The sequence below is a fragment of the Lithobates pipiens genome, unplaced genomic scaffold (assembly GCF_037356315.1).
Source record: "Lithobates pipiens isolate NorthernLeopardFrog02 unplaced genomic scaffold, aLitPip1_a1.2 Scaffold_23, whole genome shotgun sequence".
NCBI lineage: Eukaryota > Metazoa > Chordata > Amphibia > Anura > Ranidae > Lithobates > Lithobates pipiens.
In genome coordinates, this window is record NW_027507785.1 from 216,412,817 (window position 1) to 216,436,400 (window position 23,584).

A 23,584-nucleotide genomic window follows, 5' to 3' on the forward strand; every position below is an offset into this window, starting at 1 on the left:
CAAATTTTCCTTTTTAATAATTGAAATTTATAAAATGTAGAAGTTTAAACAACCACTTCAATTTAAATATAATACCCTTTTCAGATCAGTTGTTGCTTGTTGTATATTGTTGTAATTTTTGTGTACACTACTTTGAATATTTGAAGCTGAATTGGAACCTATCTAAAAATCGATATATTACCTAGACTAGCATTTCCGTTTTCTAAAATTGTCATCTCTAGGTTAATTGTTTTACTATCAATAGTAAATAGTTTCAGTTTCTGTTTAAGAATTGGCAACTGCAGAGCTGTCTGGCTCCAGAGTCACCTTGGGTGCCCTGCTGGGGACGGACCCTTCCCTGCCTCTGCATTTCCCAGCTCTCTCCTGTTTTGTGCAGGACCTAGCTGTAAATAATTGCAGCCCAGCCATGCAGATTATACTGGGAGAGTACGGCTCTGCCCATGTAATCAGCGGTGCTCCACTGCAAGTAAATGGCACTACTGTGCCATACTGTGCTAGTAACTGCACATGTGGATGTGCAGGCTCAACCTGTCTCAGCTTGTCAGGGGCACCCTTTAGGATCCTTACTAGTGTTGAGCAAACCCGAACTGTAAAGTTCGGGTTCGTACCGAACTTTTGGCTTTTTGGGTCCCGAAACCAAACAATTGACTGTATGTTCGGTTTCGGATCCGGTGTTCAGCAACGTAATGGTGCATTTTAAAAAGCCCTGCAGCAGCCAATCAACATTTGTTTAACTGGTGTGCCCTTAGAAGCCATCACAGCCATGCCTACTAATGGCATGGCTGTGATTGGCCAGTGCAGCATGTGACTCAGCCTCTATTTAAGCTAGAGGCACACAGAGCAGCACATCACTCTGCTTTAGAGAGTGTAGGGAAAGGTTCCTGGCTGCTGTTAGGGAGAGAATAACATAGGAGTCCTGATTCTGAAATCTATTCTAATTAGTCAGCGATTTTGCACTGCACTGAGAGAAAAGATAGACAGTGTAGGGCAAGGTTCCTGTTGGTGCTTTGAGGGAGAGAGAATTATCTAAGAGTCCAGATTCAGAAATCTATTCTAATAACTCAGCGATCTACACCGATTTACCTGGTTGGGTTGCAGTGCACAGTCTTTTTACACTGTCATGAGCACAGTGCCAGAGAAAATCTAACTTTTATCTGCAATCAGTGCACCAGCACTGCATATGTTACTGTGACATACACCCTGTACATACACTGGGTATATTCTGCTATTGCAAAAACACCCATTTGGTGCAAAAAAAAAACGTTGCAGTGTTTTCTGCATATGTGGAGGTATGTTACACAATTTATGTATTTTTCTTCTATTGTGCTATTAAAAAAAAAAATTCTAGGGCAAAAACATTTTTTTTGAATAGCATTTTCGCCATTTCTGCAGCTTTAAGATACACGTTTACATACTCTGGGTGTATTCTGCTATTGCAAAAACACCCATTTAGTGAAAAAAAAAAAAAACTTTGCAGTGTTTTTTGCATATGTGGAGGTGTGTGTTACACAATTTATATATTTTTCTTCTATTGTGCTATTCAAAAAAAATATTTTAGGGCAAAAACATTTTTTTTAATAGCATTTTTGCCATTTCTGCAGCTCTAAGATACATGTTTACATACTCTGGGTGTATTCTGCTATTGCAAAAACACCCACCCACAGGGTGGTCACTATCCGACGGGGGACAGAATTCGACACATCACCAGCCTTACTCAGCCATTGTTGTATTTTTGAACCAGTGTTGGCTAGCTCGTCCTCCTCCACCGCCGCTTCCATCTACACCGCCACATCCCCCGCCACCTCAACCTCCTAGTCTATATGGACCTCGTCCTCCTAGGTCAAGATTATAATTTTGTATTTTTTTATTTCAGAGTATTTTATTTTCCCACTAGCTTATCCATTAAATTGAATAATTTTTTTCCAGAAAGGGTGTATTCTGGGGCATTCCCACCATATGTGTGGCATCATGCCGTTGAGTTTCTGAGGTTCTTAATCACTTCCTGTACCTCTTCTTCTGAGAAGGGGGCCTCCAGCATATATATATATATATATATATATATATTTTTTTTTTATGTTATTTTAAGTTATTTCCCCCTATCCACATTTGTTTGCCGAGCACTTGCCATGCTCTTAACAACATTTTGTTGCCATTTGCAGCCCTCTAGCCCTTTCCATTACTTTTTTAGAGCCATTTTAGTCCTCAAAAGTTCGGGTCCCCATTGACTTCAATGGGGTTCGGGTTCAAGGTCAAGTTCGGGTCAAGTTCGGTCCCAAACCTGAACTTTTTTCTTGATGCCCTGCATGGGCTGTCAAGAGGGGAAATTACAGGTGATATCAAATCTGAAGCCTTGAATTTCACAGGTATGAAATACTCTTCATAACACAAGTGGACTAACAAATATAAATATAACATTGTTGCAATAGCTACAGACCATTTTTACGAAAAAAACTTTTTTTTTTTTTTTTTTTTACAGTATTCATGTTTTTCGATTCCTTTATCAGCATTTAAAGCCCAATTAAACCAGTTTAAAACAGCTAAATAAAAGCTAAGTGCATCAATACAATGTTCATTTTCATTCTGAAGCAGGCGGCACAGCTTGTAGAAGAAAATCTCATCCCCCACTATCAGCTGCAAGGGGGACCCTTGCTCTCTGTGGAGAAGCAGTGGTCTCATTGCAGAAGCCCGACAATCAGCAGACCAATTAGCAGAGCTCATACTTCCTGCTGATTGGAGAGCGCTGGCTCTGACTTAGCAGGAGGCATGTCAGACCTCTGCACTGCCTACCAACAGAGAGAAAGGGTTCCACTCTGGCACAACAGGATTTTCTCCTCAGGCTGTGGCTAATTTTTAAAGAAAAAAACTGACTTGCATACCTTTTGCGTTCATGCATCTGAATTGTATTTAGCTAATTTAAACCGAAAGCTCACTTAGACTTTAATAATGATTTCTAACCCTTACTAACATTACTTTATTTTACAGGCTGCCTGTGTAGCAAAGATTATTGGGGTATGCATACATTTTTAATTTATTAATGTTTTTTGTTTGCCTAATGAATGCAGCAATTCAAATTCCAATTGAAGCATATAAAAATTGTTAACTGTTTAATTGGCCGCTATCAGTATCTGTGAGTTTTTACACAGATAATTGGTTACTTTAGAGCTTAGACTATAGGATTTAAAGCCTAGGTTTACCTTTGAAAGAAATAAATGAATGCAAAAACTTTTGCAGGAAAAAAAATGTGCATTCATCATTTTTTGTATTGGAGCTTACAAACCCTTGCACCTGCAATCAGTGGATTGTGGGTGGAATGGCAGTTTACAGCTCTTTGTCCATACCTCTGTATGGGCTGTCAGTTGGAGAGCTGGAGGAAGTGTGAATGGATTACGAGTCTGCTGTTTATAGCACTTGTAGTTCATTAAGAACAGCAAGTCCGTCTGCCAGAGTGGCGACAGGAGTTGTAGTACATTCATTCACAAATGCTAAGGCTCTGCGGGAGGAGCTTCACATAGCTCCGCTGATATTATATGGGCAACAGCAGTCGGAGAGAAGAAACAGTGTAAACCGGCCTTGCAGTTTACTGTAAGGTCCTCTTTAACCAGTTGCTGCCCACCGCCAGCCCCATCGTCAAATGACGGAAGGACGGTGTGGCTTTTTGTTCTGGGTGGACGTCATATGATGGGGCAACCGAATGGCCGTTCCCACATGCCCCTGGGGGACACACAGTGCATCAATCACGCCTTGCTAGGACACAGCGCAACCCCAATCTCTGTAAAGAGCAACTGACGCGGCTCTTTAACCATGTGATCGGCTGTGTCCAATCACAGCCGGTCACATGTAAGTACAGGAAGTGCTGGTAATGGGCTCTCCTCGCCTCACACTGGCATATTGTGTGGTAAGGCGAGCCAATCAGTGGCATCTCTTGACAGGGGACAAGGCATGTAATCAGGGCACTGACCATCAGTGCCCTGATTATACTAAAGCACCACCAGTGCTAGCAATCAGGGCCCACCAGTGCCATCAATCAGTGCCCATTAGTGACCCCAGTCAGTGCTGGCTTTCAGTGGTCACCAGTGCTGCCCATCAATGTCCATCAGTGCTGCCCATCAATGTCCATCAGTGCCGCCCATCAATGCCCATCAGTGCCACCCATCAGTGCTACCCATCAGTTCCGCCTATTGTTGCTGCCTATCAGTGCCATCTATCAGTGCCCACCAGTGCTGCCTGTCAGTGCTCATCAGTGCCACCTATTAGTGTCCATCAGTGTGACATATTAGTGCCTCTTTATCAGTGCCACCTAATCAGTGCCCTTCAGTGCCACCTCATCAGTGATCATAAGTGCCACCTCATCAATGTCCATTAGTGCAGCCTATCAATGACCATTAGTGCAACCTCATCAGCATATATCAGTGAAGGAGAAAAATTACTTATTTATAAAATTTACAGAAAATTTTTGTTCTTTTTTTTTTTTGTTTTGTAAAAAATAAAAAACCCAGCAGTGATTACATATCACCAAAAGAAAGCTCTATGTGTGTGAAGAAAATTATAAAAATGTAATATTGGTATGGTGCTGCATGACTGCATGATTGTCATTCAAAGTGTGACAGCGCTAAAAGCTGAAAAATGGCCTAGGCAGGAAGGGGGGTGAACGTGCCCTGTATCGAGGTGGTTAAAAATATCTGTTCCTTTATAGCTTACCGTATATACTCGAGTATAGGCCGACCCGAATATAAGCCGAGGCCCCCAATTTACCCCCAAAAAAACTGGCAAACTTATTGACTCGTGTATAAGCCGAGGGTGAGACATGCCTGTCCATCCCTGTGTGTGTGTCCGTCCATCCCTGTGTGTCCGTCCATCCCTGTGTGTCCGTCCATCCCTGTGTGTCCGTCCATCCATCCCTGTGTGTGTGTGTGTCCATCCATCCATCCATCCCTGTGTGTGTGTGTCTCCATCCATCCATCCATCCATCCCTGTGTGTGTGTGTCTCCATCCATCCATCCATCCCTGTGTGTGTGTGTATCCATCCATCCGTGTGTGTGTGTGTGTGTGTGTGTGTGTGTGTGTGTGTGTGTGTCCAGCCTACCTGTGTCCCGAGCCTCCGTCCCGTGCCTTGCCTCCTTGCCTCCGTGCCTTGCCGCCGTGCCTTGCCGCCGTGCCTTGCCTCCGTCCCGTCCCGTCCCGTGCCGTGCCGTGCCTTGCCTTGCCTCCGTCCCGTGCCCTCTTCGGCGGCCATTGTAAAATTCAAAAGCTGCGCCGCCGCCTTCGCCTGTGATAGGCGGAACACTGAATTTCCCAGCAGCCTGTGTTCCGCCTATCACGTACATCGTATCATCCTCGTCCGTAGTACGAGGATGATACGATGTCCGTGATAGGCGGAACACAGGCTGCTTGGAAATTCAGTGTTCCGCCTATCACAGGCGAAGGCGGAGCCGGAGGCGCGGCTTTTGAATTATAGAATGGCCGCTGTCTGTCTGCTCGACACGCTGATCGAGCGGGCAGACAGCGATGACTCGAGTATAAGCCGAGGGGGGCACTTTCAGCCTCAAAAAAGAGGCTGAAAATCTCGGCTTATACTCGAGTATATACGGTATGTTTAATTGAAATCATACATGAAGCATAAATCGTTTTCTAATATAAACCTCTGTTCAAATGTGGCTGGCACTGGCTGCAGCCAGACTCCAACTTTTTAACTTGAAATTACCATTCTGTATAGAGGGGCACCAGATTGTGGGGCTTTCAGGTCTTTGAATCTGATGAAGGTACCAACTTTTTTAACCCATGGGGCATATTTTATTTCTTTAAAAAAAAAATTGTACATTTGCTTTAGGAGTTCTGCTGATTTCAATAATTGTGTCTTTTATTGCAGCCAGTAATTAAAGACTTCCCAAAAGACCCCAAAAACATCTTGAATGGTGTCAAATGCGAGGTATTGTTCATTAATATACATAAATATCATTAGTTGTTGTTGCATAATAATAAACAATAATAATAAACATATTTGAAATGTAAGAATACAGGGATAATTAAAAATATGTATTTAAAGTGAAACTACACCACAAACCAAATACTGTATGCTATTATTTTCATTTTTAATATTTAAAAAAACTCACCCATCTATCAGTGTATCCATGCTTTATTTTGCCGAGGCATCACTTTGAAAAACATGCAGACAGGAGGGTGTGTTTAGCTACGAAAGACCCTCCTCCCCTCCTGAAGACTCCTGGGATTTATGACATCATTTACCTAGGACTGGAATGCAGGAAGTTACTAAAGAAATGTAAAAAAAAATAAAAATAAAAAAATATGACATTGTTTCCTATCTATTTACTAATGCTAGCAGCATTATGAATTAAAAATAGTCAATGTTGACTGAGAGAGTGAAGTTCTTTAAGCATTAAGCATCTGTGGAGGGGGCAGAAGTGGGCTGCTCAGGCTCTCAGTGGCCTCGCTGAGATGCTGAGCCAGGTGCCGGTGCAGGCATGTGGGCAGATCCCGACTCCATTGTCGCGATCTTTTCCGAGCTTAAACCGGCACTGTGACATCAGCAAACAGTGGACTTCAGCCCGCTGTCTGCAGAAAACAGGTCAAAGGGGTGGAGAATGAACTGCACTCCTGTGATCCACACGAGAAGTACAGCCATACAAGCTTTGGCTGTACTTCTCCTTTAATATCATATACGTTTGACACAAATTCAGAAGATAGAGCCAGCAACTCCATTAGTCCCTAATCCATTTTATTGACACATGAAAAAAATGTAAAAGATACAAATGGGCTCACGCATATCAGCTGATAAGCCTTGTTCACAGCACATAAAGCAATAAGCATATAAGTTTGACCTGGATATTCCTTCTCATGTAATAGTCATTTAAAGTGTTTGTTAACTCAAAAACAAAAGAAATATGGATGCTGCTCCTTCAAAGCATTTTATACAGCATGGTGCTTGTGCTGTGTAATTTGGACACCTGTAACACCAATAAACCTGGCTGATCCTGCCAGTTTCTCCCCTCCCCTATGTAAACAGAGCACAATAATCATGGCTTTTGAGCCCTGACATTGTGGTCTGTTTACGTGCCTCTGTCATCTGCAGCCTGCTCTCCTGTGTCTGTCATTTTTGTGCTCCCCCTCTGCCTGTCACCTAGTGACAGGGCCGCCCTCTCCCCCTCTTGCTGCAGGAATAACTAATATATTGGCATACTATCCGTTTTTTCTCCTAATACAGTGCCCTGCTGTCTCTATGTTTTCTTAAAAAAATTCCTCCTTTACCTTATCTCACGGCGGCTTCTGACAATCACGTGACCAGCCTGTCTTCTCTCTCCTCAACTCCTCGCGTCCCGCTGACTTCAGTGGGGAAATCTCTGCCCCGCCCGCTGCTTCTGTCCGACGGGCAAAGAGGAGACGCGGCCGGTGACATGAGCGCCAGGAGCCACCGTAAACTACAGTAAAGGACGAATTATTTTAAGAAAACACAGAGACAGCTGGGCACTCTATTAGGAGACAAAATTGATTATGTAAATATGTGATAATGGGTTAACAACCACTTTACCTATTCTATGCAATCAGCTATTTTGTGTGCAGATCAAAATATTCTTTTGAACTGCACACAATGTCAGTTTTAAAAATCTAGCAAGTGATATAGACTCCAGTACCACAAAACATAAAATATAGCATACATGGTGCAGCAGGAAGATGCATCAAACAGTATAGTATATAAAGAGCAGGGGTCAGGACTTTGTGAAATATAACATATAAGATATAGTGTTTAGGACTATGTAACATGTAACATGGCTCATACAGTGTAATGGTCTGAACTAGTACATACAACATAGTGTATATAATGCATAGGTCAATATTATGTAGTTTATAAAGTGCAGCAGTCAGGACCATGTAATGTACAACATAACATATGGAGGGGAAATACTGAGGACTATGTCATGTATAACATAGCATACATAGCATACATTGCAGTCGGCAGAGTGCAGTTGTCAGGAATATGTAATCTATAACCTAGATTAAACAGTGCATAGGCCAGGACTATGAAGCATATGGAGTACAGCTGTTAGTAGGACAATGTAATGTACAGCATTGTGTATAGGGTTATGTAACTTTCAACATAGTGTATACAGACAGCAATCAGGACCATACAGCATAGTTTGTACAGTGCAGAGGTCAGGACTACATAATGCACAACACAGTCTATACAGTGCATAGGTCAAGACTATTTAGTGTATAGAGTGCAGTAGCCAGCATAATGTAATGTACAACATGATATATACAGTGCAGCAGAGTACAGGCCAGTACTATGAAATGCACAACCTGCAGTAGTTAGGGGTATGTTCCCTCTTACACTGATGATCAGTGGTGTGTTCCCTCAAAAACTTGGGGTTTAGGGGTGTGTGTGCGCCCTTACATTTCTTGTGGTAACAGCATTTTAAATGTTGATGTTCATTTGTGTTTGTGCCTCCATAATATTGGTGTTTAGTGGGTATTATGCCTCCATAACATTGGTGTTCAATGTTATATGTGCCCTCACAACATAATGGTACACGTACTCTATATATTATGTTGCACATTCACTGTATGTATTATATATTATATTACATATTCCTTTTATGGTTCTTTCCTTTGTGGTCGGTAGGATATTTTTTATAGGTATGGGATGTTTTATTCATTTGGTATATAAATACTGTATAACAACAAGCACTGAAGAAGGTATAGACAGCAATGAAAAGAACAACACATACATAACACAAAAATCAACACCCATCAGATGGAGTGTTTGAGAAGCTGCACTGCCGCCTCCTATCTTCTGGGTCTTTGCATGGTGATAATTAAACCAGCAGTATAGCGTAGGTGTTGGGAGAAAATCTGCTGTTATAGAAACAGTGTTGGGTGAAATCTGCCGTTATGACCCCAGTTATGAAATAGCCATACAAGCAACAATGCAATATAATCAAATCTGCCATGCTGTTTAACCACTTCTGGACCGCCCATCGTCAATATACGGTGGCTCTTTATATAGGAATATCGTTGTTATGGCAGCAGATAGCTCTCATAACTCCGGGATCCTCTTCTACAGCGGGCGGTCCGCTTTCAGATAAAAGTGGTCTCTGCTGCGAATTCGCTTACCGAAGCCACTGGTAGCGGCGGAGACAATCACGTCCTCTCCCCTGGAGGCAGAGTGAGAGGAAGATGGACCCCGATCGGTTCCATAGCATTGGAGGGCGGAAGCGACGTTAAACGTCCCTTCCGTCCAATGCTCTTAAAAAGGAAGTTTTTTTTTTTCAAATTACATTTTTTTATTGCATTTTAGTATAAATATGAGATCTGAGGTCTTTTTGACCCCAGATCTCATATTTAAGAGGTCCTGTCATGTATTTTTTCTATTACAAGGGATGTTTACATTTCTTGTAATAGGAATAAAAGTGAGACCATTTTTTTTAAAAGGACAGTGTCAAAATAAAAAATAAAGTAAGTAAAATAAATAAGAAAAAAAAAATGAAAACGCCCTGTCCTGCCGAGCTCGCACACAGAAGCAAACTCATACGTAGGTCGTGCCCGCATGTGAAAAAAACGGTGTTCAAACCACACATGTGAGGTATTACCGTGATTGTTAGAGCGAACGCAATAATTCTAGCCCTAGACCTCCTTTGTACCTCAAAACTGGTAACCTGTAGAAAATTTTAAACATCACCTATGGAGATTTATAAGGGTTAAACTTTGCCGCCATTCTATCAGCGGGCACAATTTTGAAGAGTGACATGTTGGGTATCAGTTTACTCGGTGTAACATTATCTTTCACAATTTAAAAAAAAATGAGGCTAACTTTACTATTGTCTTATTTTTTAATTAAAAAACTGTATTTTTTCCAAAAAAAAGTGCGCTTGTAAGACTGCTGCGCAAATATGTTGTGACAGAAAGTATTGCAAAGACCACCATTTTATTTTCTAGGGTATCTGAAAAAAAAAAAAAAAAAAAAAATATATATATATATATATATATATATATATATATATATATATATATATATATATATATATATATATATATATATATATATATATATATATATATGGGTTATATGGGGTCTGGGGGTTCTAAGAAAATTTTTAGCAAAAAAAATGATTTTAACTTGTAAACAGTAGATCTTTCCCCATGAATTTGCTTCAGTGACAAACAGCCCTAATTGTCCCAGAAATGTCCTTTAATTACTAGCCTGTTCAAGAAAGCTGATCAATATCCTGCAACCAATAGCAGATACCAATCAAATGAAAGGGCTCAGTGTGAATCATCATTTATTTATTATCTCTATAATGTTCAATCATATATTTGGGATCACGCTTCCTTTGAAAACACTGCAATGTATTCAGTAATAATTCATTATGGTTCTCTGTACAACCAATAACATTGTTTGATTTTTATGCAGGAGAAAGGAAGTCTGGTTACCCGCATTGACGATTTGGTAAGACCGACATAATGACTAGTACTTTCATATTTCATCTTTTGTTTATGATTGCCATTCTGAGTCTGTGAATCTGTTTGTGAGAGACGGTTCAAACAGGGGCGACCTGGGATCCGGCTTCAAGTCGCGCGGTTGAGAAAATCAATGGAAGTGAATGAGAGCCATCTTAATGCACACTACTGAAGTGGCTCCCACTTCAGAAAAGGTTCCAGTATGACTTCAATTCGACTTGTACCCATTGATTTCAATGGAAGTTGCCTCCAAGTCAGATCCCCTGTCTTAACTGAAGCAACTTTCCAGGAAGTAAAAATTGTTTTCTAGGCAAACCCCTCCCTCTCACAGAGCTGATTATTTTATGATTGGCCAATGGGAAAGTCCCCTGTCCTGGAGGCAACTTCAAGTTGCCTTGTAGGTTGCCTCAAGTCGCGCTGTGATTCATACTCAAGTCGTGTCCAAGTTGCCTCCCAAAGTCGCGCTGGAAGTTGTGTTGCCCCTGTATGAACCGGCTCTGAGAAGTTTGCGAATGAAGGCCTCTTGAGGGAAAGGGAGCCTTGACTGCTGGAAGCATGGCATAACTGTGGGTGTGAACCTAAAACGGAAGTTAAGTAGCTCCCTTAGGATTGGCTACAAGACCTGAGGTTACTGCGCGGAGCCTGAACTCTAGGAAAAGGCTATGCTGAGGCACATCCAACTGCTCTGAGGCGATTCAGCTGTCACAAGAGTTGTTAGGTGAGTATCTCTCAATTGTTACCAGGCCCCTCACTACAAAAATCTCACAGGTGCTCTGATACACCATACTGACTGATCCCTATAGCCCCTGCAGGGTCCTCAGTACTTCAGTCAGACATTGGATTAGTACTGGAGCCGCTGACAATGAATTTGATGGCTCCACTCCTACAATGCCCACAGCTCTACGGGATAATTTACATAGCCCCGATCTCTCCTATAATTCATGGACCCCTGTAGTGTGTCTCTCAGCCATCACATCCCCTGAAAACTGCTGCTCTGACCAGAAGGTGTGTCTCCTCTACACCCAGCGGCCTTCCCCTATGCTCATTCCTGCATGGGATGGGGCCCTTTCACCACAGCTACTGGCGCTTATGGTGCTGGCTCCTCTCCTGCTTTCACCACTCATTCCTCTGCCCACAACCTGTGAGGAATTTTAATACAGCATCTGCCTCTATTAATGGACACCACCTTCCCCATCCTTGGATTCCCAGAGCACTTCCATCACATGTGAATGGACCTCAGACCTGCAGCATCTCACTCCCTGGATTTTGTCAGACAGACTGAGTTCTCTGTGCTCTACAGAGCAGGAACTGATGCATACTGTCAGCTCTCATCCCCTCCAGTATATCACTGCCTGTGTGAGAGATCAGGTTTGCATACTGCAGGAGGCACCTATTAACTCAGCTCTACTCTTCCGTGACATGTGATTTCAGTGTTACAGCCTCCCCAAGTGACATGCCTCAGGTTCTCTGGCAGGGCTTCTGTGTCACTTGAGGCAGGAGGCTCCTTCTTATTAACCCTGCATGCCCCAGCACAACCTCTGACACATAGGGTCAAATCCTGGACTCCAAACACTCCTTCCAGCTCTTTCTGCAAGCAATCATCAGTCCTCCTACTTTTGGGGTGGTCTGAGATAAGCCAAGTGAAGCTGTTTTTGGGCCACTGATCCATTTGTGCAGCAGTCCAATCAAATCTTATGTTTACTTTATTGACTGTCACACCAGCTGTGGCTCCCACCCCATCCCCCCCCAGGGTCTGGTTCTCACCTGGGGACGCCCTCTATAATCGTTTTCCCCCTGTTGATTTGATGTAGCAGCACAGTTGCTAACTGGTTAGCACTTCTGCCTAGCAACCCTGAGGTTATTGGTTTGTATCCTGATCCCGCTACCTGGCTAGAGGTTTGTATGTACTTCCTCTTTCACTTAGTAGAGGGGATTATATAAATACATTTTAACAACACCGCAAGTTCACTGATGTGCTGATGCTGGTGTTTTTAAAACATAGACAGTTGACATATAGAAAGATATTGATGTTAATACTAAGGGTGAAAGTCTAAGCAGCTTCCTTGTATTGTTGGGAACTGGCTGCAGGGTTTCTGTGCCTATGCATTGCTCTTTAAAAAAAATACAGAATTAATCCCTTCTTCCCTATTCAATTCTCTGGGAACAGCTGGGAGGGAGGTCTACACAATACAGGGAGGGATGTGCTGTTTAATTTTGATACCCAGCAGTTGGGAGGTCTACACAATATATGGAGGGCTGTGCTGCTTAATTTTGATACCCAGTTTTGCCTAAAATGGCTGCCTTGAAATAACTAAGTTTTGACTACCGAAATGTTAGTCTATGGTATATGTCTACTGACCTGCGTTGGTAGCTGCCAACTTTATTCACTCTAGCGCTGACTTTTACTCTGTATATGGTTATTACTCATGTGCCAGCACAGGCCAACTTCTTTTCAGTCACATGCACAGATCGTCAGTAGTAAAATAGGGAACTGCTGACTGTTTAATGAGAGCCACTGTGTGTGCACAACTTTTCCCTTGGCGGTGGTGCCCACCCAGCAGTCGACTTTCTGAATGGGGAATACACCACCAGTTCCAAGTTCAACCCTCCTAAGAAGGATGCCAGTGAATGTCTCATGGATGTTGCACTGGCTAAACCTGTACCCTTTCAGTAGGGAGGCATGGATCTTACAGTCTGGATTTAATCAGGGGTTTTGGATCCTTTTCCTCCACCCCAATACTCCTTCGGTTTTCCTCTCTTGGTGTGGTAACCAAAAAAATAACAAAATAAACAATGTGTATATATATATATATATATATATATATATATATAAACTTATACAACACTTTCTTTCCCTGCAGACTTTTCGGTTTATGGTGGTATTGATCAGGAGAATTCCAAGGCCCAATACTCCACTTTTGATACAGCACTTTCTTTGCTAAGTTCTCTGATGCTTCTACCCTTCTGATGAAGGCTGACATCAAATCTGCCTTTCGCTTCCTTACTGTACACTGCGACTGTTCCATCCCAACAACATGGAAGGTCCTGCCAATCTTCTGTCCTTTAGGCATTGAGATTGACATGGTGGGGATGGTCTGCCGACTTCCTGGGGTTAGCTTCTTTCCTTGGTTAAATTCCCAAGACCCTCTAGGAAACTATAGCTGTAGCAGCTTCAACCTTTTTGGGCCATCTTGTTTTCACATTCCACATACTCCTGATGGGCAGTGCCTTCCGTGGGACCCTATGATATGTATATCAGATACACGTCATTACGTACCAATCATCAGCTCCTATGATGCCTTGGAAGCACGGTTGTCCTTCTTGCACTCCTCTAATGGTCCTTCTTTGATGAATGGAGGAATTGTCAAACACACAGCTGGAGTTTTTTACAGATCTGCATTCAGCTCCTGTAGCTTTGGCATTTTATTCCAGGATGACTGGTCTGCTGAACCTTGGCCGGCCTCATTGGCCTAACTATTTGTTGTGTAACATTATGCTGTTAGAGCCCTTACCTATTATGGTCAAATGGTTAACTGCCTCTCTTCACGCTCTCCACGTTTGTTCTCCCTGTTGTGTTTTTCTGGTGCTTGGATGTCTTCAGTTGACTGTGTGTTTTCAGATGTAGCTAATTGCCATGGGTCTTCATTGTTCTTCCTTTTTTGTGTGGTCTCGTTTCTGACTCCTGTTGCTCCCCCTCCGTGCCTCTCCTCCCATACCTCCCAGGTAACCTGTCAGCAACTTTTGGACGAATAGGTGCCTCCACCTGTCGATGATATCTACCTTAACCCCTGGGGGTCAAGCGCCTGGATCTTTTCTCCTACCTCCTCTACCTGTAGAATATAGTTGTGGCTGGTTTGACAGTGGGTACCTCCCTCTGCTGTATTGTTTGGTTCAGACTTTTCAGCTGGGAGGACATCTCCAAAGTTTTCTTATTCAGAGGATTTTGAAGGAAAATGGTTGGAAACATCTGCCTTGCTTCCCTGATTCTCGGCACCTGTTTTCTGTGCACAACTTAACCAACATCCTCTCCATTTTGCCCTCTGTCTGTTTTTGGCATTTAGGTCTCTCTTCTTTTGAGTTGCCTTTTCTTGGGCATTCTTTGGCACCTTTTGGGTTAGTGAACTTACTGCCAAGAAAAAATGGCCAGTTTATGGTAACTCAGAGGATGTGCTAATTACAGAATCCTTTGTTTTTATCTCTTGCTTACTCTTCCAACCTCAATTAATTCAAATTTTTACAGGTCTTGCGCTTTTTCCTTTTCCCAGCTGGTCTTGCCTCCTCATGATTTTTGCCATGTATCCTTTTCCCATTGGCACAGCCATTGCTGCCCATGGGGTGGGTTTTTTCAGATGACAGAGATGGCTTTTAGGTAGATGGGAATCATTCGAATTTTTGCTATATGTTCGTCCTCACCTTTTGTTCTGATTTCACGTCTTTCCCCAGAATTACTTTGGATCATCATTTGACTCCTTTGTTTATTGGGCCTCTTGCCATGCCGAATTTTGATACTGTGGGGAGAATCTTCCTTTGCAGTTGGCAGAATTAGTTGTTGCACTTTTTTCATGGCCTATACTGATGGCTGGTATTACCTGAGACAATTTGTTTTAGGCCCCTTCATTCTTATCATTGATGTATGGGGTAACAATATAGGGCATTACCGGCCTGTAGATTCCACCTCCTCTATTGGGCACGGTATTGCACCGTGTTGTGCCAGTTTTACCTATCTATTGTTTGGTCCAACATTGTTCCCCTTTTTCTGGTTTTGGCCCGTCACATACTTTGTTCTTGTTTCTAGTTCTTGTTTGGAGCTGTTTCGCCGCAAGGTGATTGCCTATGTTTTCAAATTTGTCCACGGGATTGGTGGCATTGTTGTCAGCCGCTGGGGTCTTGAGGGAGATAACAGTATTTATTGAGACCTGATGGAGTAAATTTAAATGAGTGGCCTATAGGTGTTCACCTCAGCCTACAATTTGGTGTCGAGCAGGTGCTGGCTGTGGTGGGGCGCTCGTAAGTGTAGCACTGACTTTTGTGTGGTGGTTTTGACCTTGCCTGCAATTGATGCTGCTTTATGGGCTATGCCCTCAAGTTAAATTCTGGGGTCAGTCTAATGCCTGTCTGGCACTGATGGTAAGGACATGCATCATAGACTATATGAGTTTATGGTTGCACACAGTATACTATGACTGGCATGTTGTTTGGTAAATTCTGGGGTTAGTCTAATGCCTGTCTGGCACTGATGGTAAGGACAGGCCTCTTAGACTATGTGAGTTCATATTTATGGGTGCTCATGGTATACTGTGACTGGCATTGTTTGGTACATTTGGAAAGTTGTACTTTTGAAAAGTTCAATAAAGCTGTGGCCTTGCCCTATTTCCAACTTAATCAGCTTCCATGTCTTTTTTTTTGGGGGGGGGGCAAGGTATTGGTTTATTGGTTGGTCATAAATGAGCCTATGCTTCTCAGCATTCATGAAGGCCTCTTGAACCGCCTTTACAGAAAAGGAGCCTTGACTACTGGAAGCATGGCATCGCTGTGGGTGTGAACCTAAAAGGGAAGTTAAGTAGCTCCCTTAGGATTGGCTACAAGATCTGAGGTGACTGGGTGGAGCCTGAACTCTAGGAAAAGGCTATGCTGAGGCACATCCAACTGCTCTGAGGAAATTCAGCTGTCACAAGAGTTGCCCACCCTCCCGTCCATTGTGATGTTTTGTCACAGCTTTATTGGCGGTTTTGACCTTGCCAGCAATAGATGTTGTTTTATGGGCTATGCCCTCAAGTTAAATTCTGGGGTCAATCTAATGCCTGTCTGGCATTGATGGTAAGGACAGGCCTCTTAGACTATGTGAGTTTATGGTTGCACATGGTATACTATGACTGGCATGTTTGGTAAATTCTGGGGTTAGTCTAATGCCTGTCTGGCACTGATGGTAACGACAGGCCTCTTAGACTTTGTGAGTTCCAATTTTGTGGGTGCTCATGGTATACCGTGACTGGCATTGTTTGGTACATTTGGAAAGTTGTACTTTTGACATCAGGACAGTACAACTATGAGTAAACTTGCATGTGTCGGGAGGTCAGCTGTATGGACAAATCTTAAGTGGCCAAGTCAGGATTGTACTTACAAAATCATTCAGCTGCACTGCACTGGTAATTAGTGCAGAGACATGTGTGAGTGTGTATGGGCCACAATTCCCCTGGCCTCTCTGCTTCCTAAAACTGACTTACTGGTCCTGGGGGGTGCAACTGAACTCTGGAGGAGGGGGGTACAGCCCAGCCCAGCATGCGTTAGATCAGGTCCTGAACCTTCTGCATACACACACATATAAGAGTGTTAAGTCCTGCAAAGCAATCTATGCTGAAAGCATAGATTGACTATGTCCTCCATCTGAAGATGCTAGTTGCCTGGCTATCAGGCAGTTCATTTGACTTCAATTTTTATCACTCACTTTGAACAAGTATGCAAAACAGGAGATCTGTTTTAATTTTGAATTTAGATAATTAATGTTTGCTCTGTGTATTTAAGCTAGATACATTTGGGCAAGTAGCACAAATGGATCAGCATTGAGAGCCCTAAATATCCCTCAGCACAGGTTTTTTTCAACATCTGAAGACTATGCATGCAAATGTTTGCACTTTGATGCCAACTAGAACTTTATGGGCTATTGGACCACATTTCCAATAGTTTATATTAATGTCAGTACCTTTATTACTGTACATGAAATGCATAGATTTAATTATTGGTAAACATGAGGAAAAGGTGGTAGCTATTTGTTGTATACAAAAGTTTATTTTGTATATCCCCTATTGCGATTAGATATAACAAATAATTTCTACTAACTAAAGTATTTGATATTTTTTTAAGATTAAGAAGATATGTATTCCTGATAAGGAGCTGGTAAGATTTATTTATATCTAAACAAGTTACTAATAAAATTTGAAACATTTTATTTTACTTCACAGTTGCGATATGTACGTTTTTAGTACATTAAGTACATTTTGGTAAACTATATATAGTTGCTCTTTTTATAAGATTGTATTATGAAGCTGTCTTCAGAAAATGTCTTTTTAAAAGAAAAGTATGGCCAAAGCTATCAAACAGTCTCAGGAGTTCACTTACATTTGTTCATCTGTGACCCAGATTCAGCAGACAGTAGGCTAAAGTCTGCTGTCTGCTGGCATCACAGAGCCGCTCCAGGCTCTGGAAGGATCCCGGCCATATTATTGGGACCCAACCAAATGCCTGATCAGCAGCTGGCTCAGCCTCTCAGCATGCTACTGAGGGTCGGAGCCAGACACTCCCAAGCCCTCCATAGTACAGCACTCCAGTAAGCACTGGAGGGTCTGAGCAGAGAGCCAATAACTGGCAGTCACTTCTCTCCCCTCTGAGCAGACCAAGAACACCCAGTTCTCGGGTATAGAGCCAGAGGGGGGAGAGCTGCAGCATCAGACCCCTACTGCAGCATGGAGGTGAGTATGGGTGTTTGTTTTTTTAACAAATTCAAACTTCTCCTTTAATCGAATATTTATTTAAATATTCTCTGTCAGTTTTTCAATGTTCTGTCATTCATTAGGGTGATGTTAGCAGGGCAAATTTACTGCTGACCAGCAGCATTATCACCCAGGCAGGGGAACCACTTTCCCTAATGGAATAGACTTCTCGCTGGTCATGCCTGTGATGGAAAACCCCATAGGAAAAAGGAAGTGGCTATTTAGTGATCCTGTCACTAGCACATTATCACCAGCACATGATTGCTCATCTGATATGGCCCTATAGCAAAGAAAAAGACAAACATCTGGGTCAATAGTTAGGGGTGGATTAACTAAAGGCAATTAGACTGTTCACTAGAGTCGGCTGTCCTCCTTCATCAAATCACGTGCAAGCAAAATTGCTCTTTTTTAAAATTTCCTTGCATATGATTGGGTATTCATTGCAAGTACAATTACACTGCATTTACTAAGCTTTGGGGACAATTCCCTTGGAAGTGCAACTAACTTCCTTTGCAATGTAAACAGCCTATTTGTCCCTAGTACATCAACCCGATCTGAGGTAAAGTTAACATTGTAATTGTGCCATTTATCTTCCATCCCTTTTGTTGTAATTACTTACTTTGAGTAAAAACTCCTGTGTAAGCTCAGTGTGTAAGGGGGAACTATGAGTGGAGAGGTATTTGCACCAAACTGTACATGTCCCCTCCCCACTTCTACTTGGATAGGACAGCTACCCACCTATAGTTGGACTACCTTCCACCATATTGCGTCAAACTCTAGGCTGTAGGCTCACTCATGACTTCCCTAGACTGATGCTTTAATATTTGAGAGTAAAGAAATGTCCTCACAGAACGCAAGCACATATCTTTATGCCATCTTCAACTACACTTCCATTCCTCTCCTTGGGAGCACCACATATTTGGGACCACTTCCCCATGTATACTAATTACACAGCATTAATTTCCATCACCTCGTCACAGGACCCACAGATGAGGGTCCAGCCGATTAAGGTGCCACCTTTAGTATACCAGTCTCTCTCTCCTTGTCCTTTCTATAGCTCAGCTGGGCACACTCCAAGATGGCACACTCATTCCCAGGCTTCCACCACTGCTCGCATAAGAGGATTCTATCCAGGTTTCCTGTGGTCTTTTCAAACTTGCCTGGGATTTTAAGCCCAGCAAAGGGCCCTTTAGATAAATTCTGCAGGAGACTACATCTTAGTAGCTCTGGGGTATCTCACTCCCATGCCCTGTGACATTGCTAGTGCCTGCTGATTTGCCATTCAGGCATCAAGCACTGAATTATGGGAGGAAAGAGAAAGGATTACATAACTGAAAGTACAGAGTATTTTTATAGGGCAAAGAGGGCAGCTTAGGAAGGTGGAAAACTATCCACAACAGAGAGAATATTCAAGATTAAAAAAAAACCATAACAGCTCAGTACAACACTTCCCAGCATACGTTTCCTGTAAAAATCTTATAATGCACGAAGATCACTCTACCTTTTCCTATGCCACTCCTGTGTCCCTGAAACTGGCATAATTGTTATAATAGTGACGATATGTCTCTTTATATTAGTGAATTGTACTTATATTGTACGGAGCTTATGTACACATAAGGTATTTTCTAATTCCTTTAGGGAATGTTTCTATATTCAGTAATGAGTTTATAGGATCATAGATATCATTAATTAAACATAAACTGGTGAGCTAATATCATTGAGGGTGCAGCCTGTCACTGGGGGGGGGGGGTGTAAATCTTGGACAGAGAACAATTACACATGATATGAATTCACTGGAATTCTTGCAGTCTGAGCGGGAGCATCTGTTAAGCTGCAGTGGTCTAGGTGCAGTAGGCGAGGTGGTCAGGCACTGTGCCTGGTGTTATGATGGCGACTGCGGTCACTGCAAATGACTTTTCCTGTCAGAAAGTGGTGCTGGGAAAATGGGAGCAGGCGCCCTCTGTTGGTTGGAGGGTGGAAGTATAGAGTGTGCTTGTTTGCTCAGCTGCTGCCCACCCCTCACAGCCTAGCACACAGCAGACCATGGACCAGCACTGGTTAGCTGCCTGGGGCTTGAAGACCTCGGATCTAGAGGGTCTGCTAAAATGCAGGTCTTGTGATAGGTTTTCTTTAAGAAGTGTCATGGACATGATTTATATACAGTAAATGCAGTACTACATTTAAACAGCAGGGGGGAAATTTTTGAATTAAACTATGAAACTAACAAATCTGTCTCATAATTTAGTCCTTTGGGGTTATGTGGTTATATTATTCTTAACATAAACAGTCAGTAATAATAGATACAGATTTAGTTCTTCCTAACTACTAAATAACCCAAAGAAGAATTGCATGCACTATAATTGCGCTCTATATCCCCACAGCTTGACTTTAAAGAGGAAGTAAACCCTGATGGGTTTACTTCCTCTTTTTTTCCCTGCAAAGGTAAAGCATAATGGACTACTATGCATCGCATAGTAGCTCATTATGTGTCACTTACCTGACACAGGAGCCAGCGAAGTCGCCGCTGATCCCTGTAGTCCGCCGCATCCATGTTGCTGGTGGCGTCTCACAGCTCCGACGAATCACAGCGGCGAAGCCGCGATGACGTCACTCCCGCGCATGCGCACGGGAGTCGCGTCTCGCAGCTCCGCCGCTGCCACTCGGCGAAGCCGCGATGACGTCACTCCCGCGCATGCGCACGGGAGTCGACAAATTAGGCGAATCCATTCATGGATTTGCCGCATTTAGTGCGCCTGCGCGCCGCTGTCTACGGCGCATGCGCCGTAGACAGCGGTGCCCATTTTCGGGCAAATATCTCCTAAACCATATAGGTTTAGGAGATATTGCTTGGACCTACAGGTAAGCCTTAATCTAGGCTTACCTGTAGGTCCAAGTTGTTTGGAAGGGTTTACTTCCTCTTTAACCTTTCCAAGACCAGGGGTCAATTATACCTAGATGCCCAGTCCAAATTTAGCAACATTAGCATGCATTGGTTAACTTTACAATAACTATATGAATCATTTGCCTACTTAATATGTTATTGTTTTTTTTTTTTATCATAGGGTGACAATGTACAAAAAAAAAAAAAAAAAAATATATATATATATATATATATATATATATATTTATAATAGAATTAAATTGTAATATATATATTACAATTTAATTCTATTATAATTTTAATACAATAATTATATCGGATGAATACAATATCAATGAATGAAAATTGCAGGTAGAAAACTTATTTTATCAATGAAGTCTCTCTGGCCTGCATGTGATCACATGATAGGGAACAAACAAAATATTAAGATATAAATAAAAATGTATATATAAAAATATATAGCAATAGCTTGAATCTCAAAACAGAGCCAATGTGTCTTGCTTACAGTACCACAAAAAAGGCAAGGAATTGTTTTTATGTAAATTATAGATCACCTTACTCAGGACCTGCCATTTTGTGAATCAATACAGCAACCCAATTGGGGGCTAAAAACACTGAGCTCCAGCAGTACATCGTAAAAGGAAAAAAAAGTCACCTAGGTGGATGAGAGATTTTAAGCAGTCAGTCAGCAGCCTTTCCCCTCCTTTATAAATTGTGGTCATAGATACTTCTGTAGATAAAGATTGTAAAAATACAACAGGCACAATAGGCACAGTGGCACAGTGGGAGATTTATCCATCTTCTCTGTATGGTGTGGATAGTATGGAGTCTGTTAATTCTTTTTCTTCAGCCTGAAAAATAATTCTCAGTGGAAATCCAGGTTAATTTTTCTTTTTAATGGTTCATTTGGGCTAAGCTGAACCAAACAAACTATGTGGCAGCCGCTGTGTGTGTTGTAATGGACTGTAGTAGTATTAGCTACAAAGTAAAATAAGCGACACAGCGTTATGGGTGAATTAAATAGAGTCGGGCCGAGTGCTACTCTGCCATTCAAGAGAAGCCTTGTATTTTTATCAATGAATATGAGGATTCATTCATTGATCTACCCCTGCAGTATGGGTTCCCACACTGAAGGGTTAAATACTCATTTAGTCCAGGGGCACAAGGATAAGGTGAATTACTTACCCTATCCCTCAGTCTTGTAGGCTCCAGCACCGTTCTCTTCTACTCAAAGCTGCGGGCCCTTCCCTCAGCATCATCATTTACAGTGCAGGGCTATAAACCCTGCATTGTACACAGAGGAGACAAGCATGTGAATGTGGCTATGAGCACCGTAGAGTGGCAGCTGCATAGACTAACTGAGCCAGAAATAAGGTAAGTATTACACTTAATGCCTCCACAATTAGACTAAACAAGCATTTAATCCTTGCAGTGCAGAGGGTAGGTTCACTGCAAGGATACTTTTTTTTTTACCTAGATTGCAGCTATTACTGACTTTCCATAATTTAGCAGACAGTTACGAACAATGGAGTGGTTAGTGGCCCCTTATGAGCCTAGAAGCTTGGTCCGACCACCCCTCTATGGATCCACCAATGGCGCTCAGTAATCATAGGCCATACAATTTTCCAAGATCCTAAACACTGTGCCTACAAGTGCCTCATTATTTAAAGTCAGCTCTGCCTCAGCTTATAACAACTTTTATTTTTAAAGACTGTTAAAGTATTCATCAGAAGGTAAATTTGTCTAAGCCCTTGTACACATGGTTAAACATTCCGACAACAAAATCCAACAGATTTTTTCCAACAGATTTTGTCCAAAATGGGTGTTGCATACACATGGTCGGACAAAGTTGTCGGAAAATCCAGTCGTTCGGAACGTGATGATGTTTGTACGTTACGATGGGACTACGTTCAGGCTAGTAGCCAATAGCTTTGGTCTCGTGGCACTTTGTCCAATCGGAATTCTCTACAAACGATCGGACAAAGTCCTATCGGATCATGTTGTCCGAAAATTTTATATCCAAACTTTGTTGGTAGGACATTCCGACGGAAACAGACCGATGGAGCCCACACACAGTCGGATTATCCGACAACACGGTCCAATCGGACATTTTCTGTCGGAATTTCCGACCGTGTGTACGAGGGCTAAAAGAGAAGACAAACAATTGTACTCACATAATTTCATGGAAGAAAAAGCTTTTCATCTCTATATTTTTTATAGCTGTATGTGACCACTTATGAGTTCTCCCTACAAAGTCCTCAGGCATGCAAACCTTAGTAATATATATCTGAGAGCAATGGTTTAACTTGAAAAAAAAATAAACATTTTTGAGGAATATACTGTAATGTAAAAATGTAAACAATGCAATTTGATTTTACAAATAGTATTGTGAAAACAATGTTTTTTTTTTCAGGGTGACAGTCTTGAAATAGTGCTGAAAATCCTACGTGGCAAAATTATGGTATGGTGTTACTAAAATATTATTTTATATGGTATCTTTCTTTTTCCTGCTTTTAACTAAAGCTAGCTACACCTAGAAGACTTTTGAATGAAAATTTGTATAAAAATCTGGACAGAAAATCTCAGTACATTCGATGGCTTGACAAATGTTGCTCTAAAGTAGTTTGAAATGTAATTTGCTTTTAACATTCGATTTTGGAACAAATGGACTTTATGGAACGAAATCCACAAACACGGTTTCAAAATTGTTTGTGTGAAAAAAAAAAATTCCATCCTGTTTCTTTGA

The 23,584-nt window shown here is 42.0% G+C and overlaps 1 protein-coding gene across 1 annotated transcript in view; it reads left to right on the plus strand.

Annotated features, from left to right (window-relative positions):
- The window catches only part of LOC143928160 (uncharacterized), an 82,424-nt gene that overhangs the window by 48,778 nt on the left and 10,062 nt on the right, over nucleotides 1-23,584 (plus strand). The window contains exons 8-12 of the mRNA XM_077452853.1: nucleotides 2,983-3,009; nucleotides 5,867-5,926; nucleotides 10,424-10,459; nucleotides 17,332-17,364; nucleotides 23,252-23,299. Coding sequence (XP_077308979.1) covers nucleotides 2,983-3,009; nucleotides 5,867-5,926; nucleotides 10,424-10,459; nucleotides 17,332-17,364; nucleotides 23,252-23,299 — 204 coding nt within the window. The remainder of the gene's footprint in view (nucleotides 1-2,982; nucleotides 3,010-5,866; nucleotides 5,927-10,423; nucleotides 10,460-17,331; nucleotides 17,365-23,251; nucleotides 23,300-23,584) is intronic.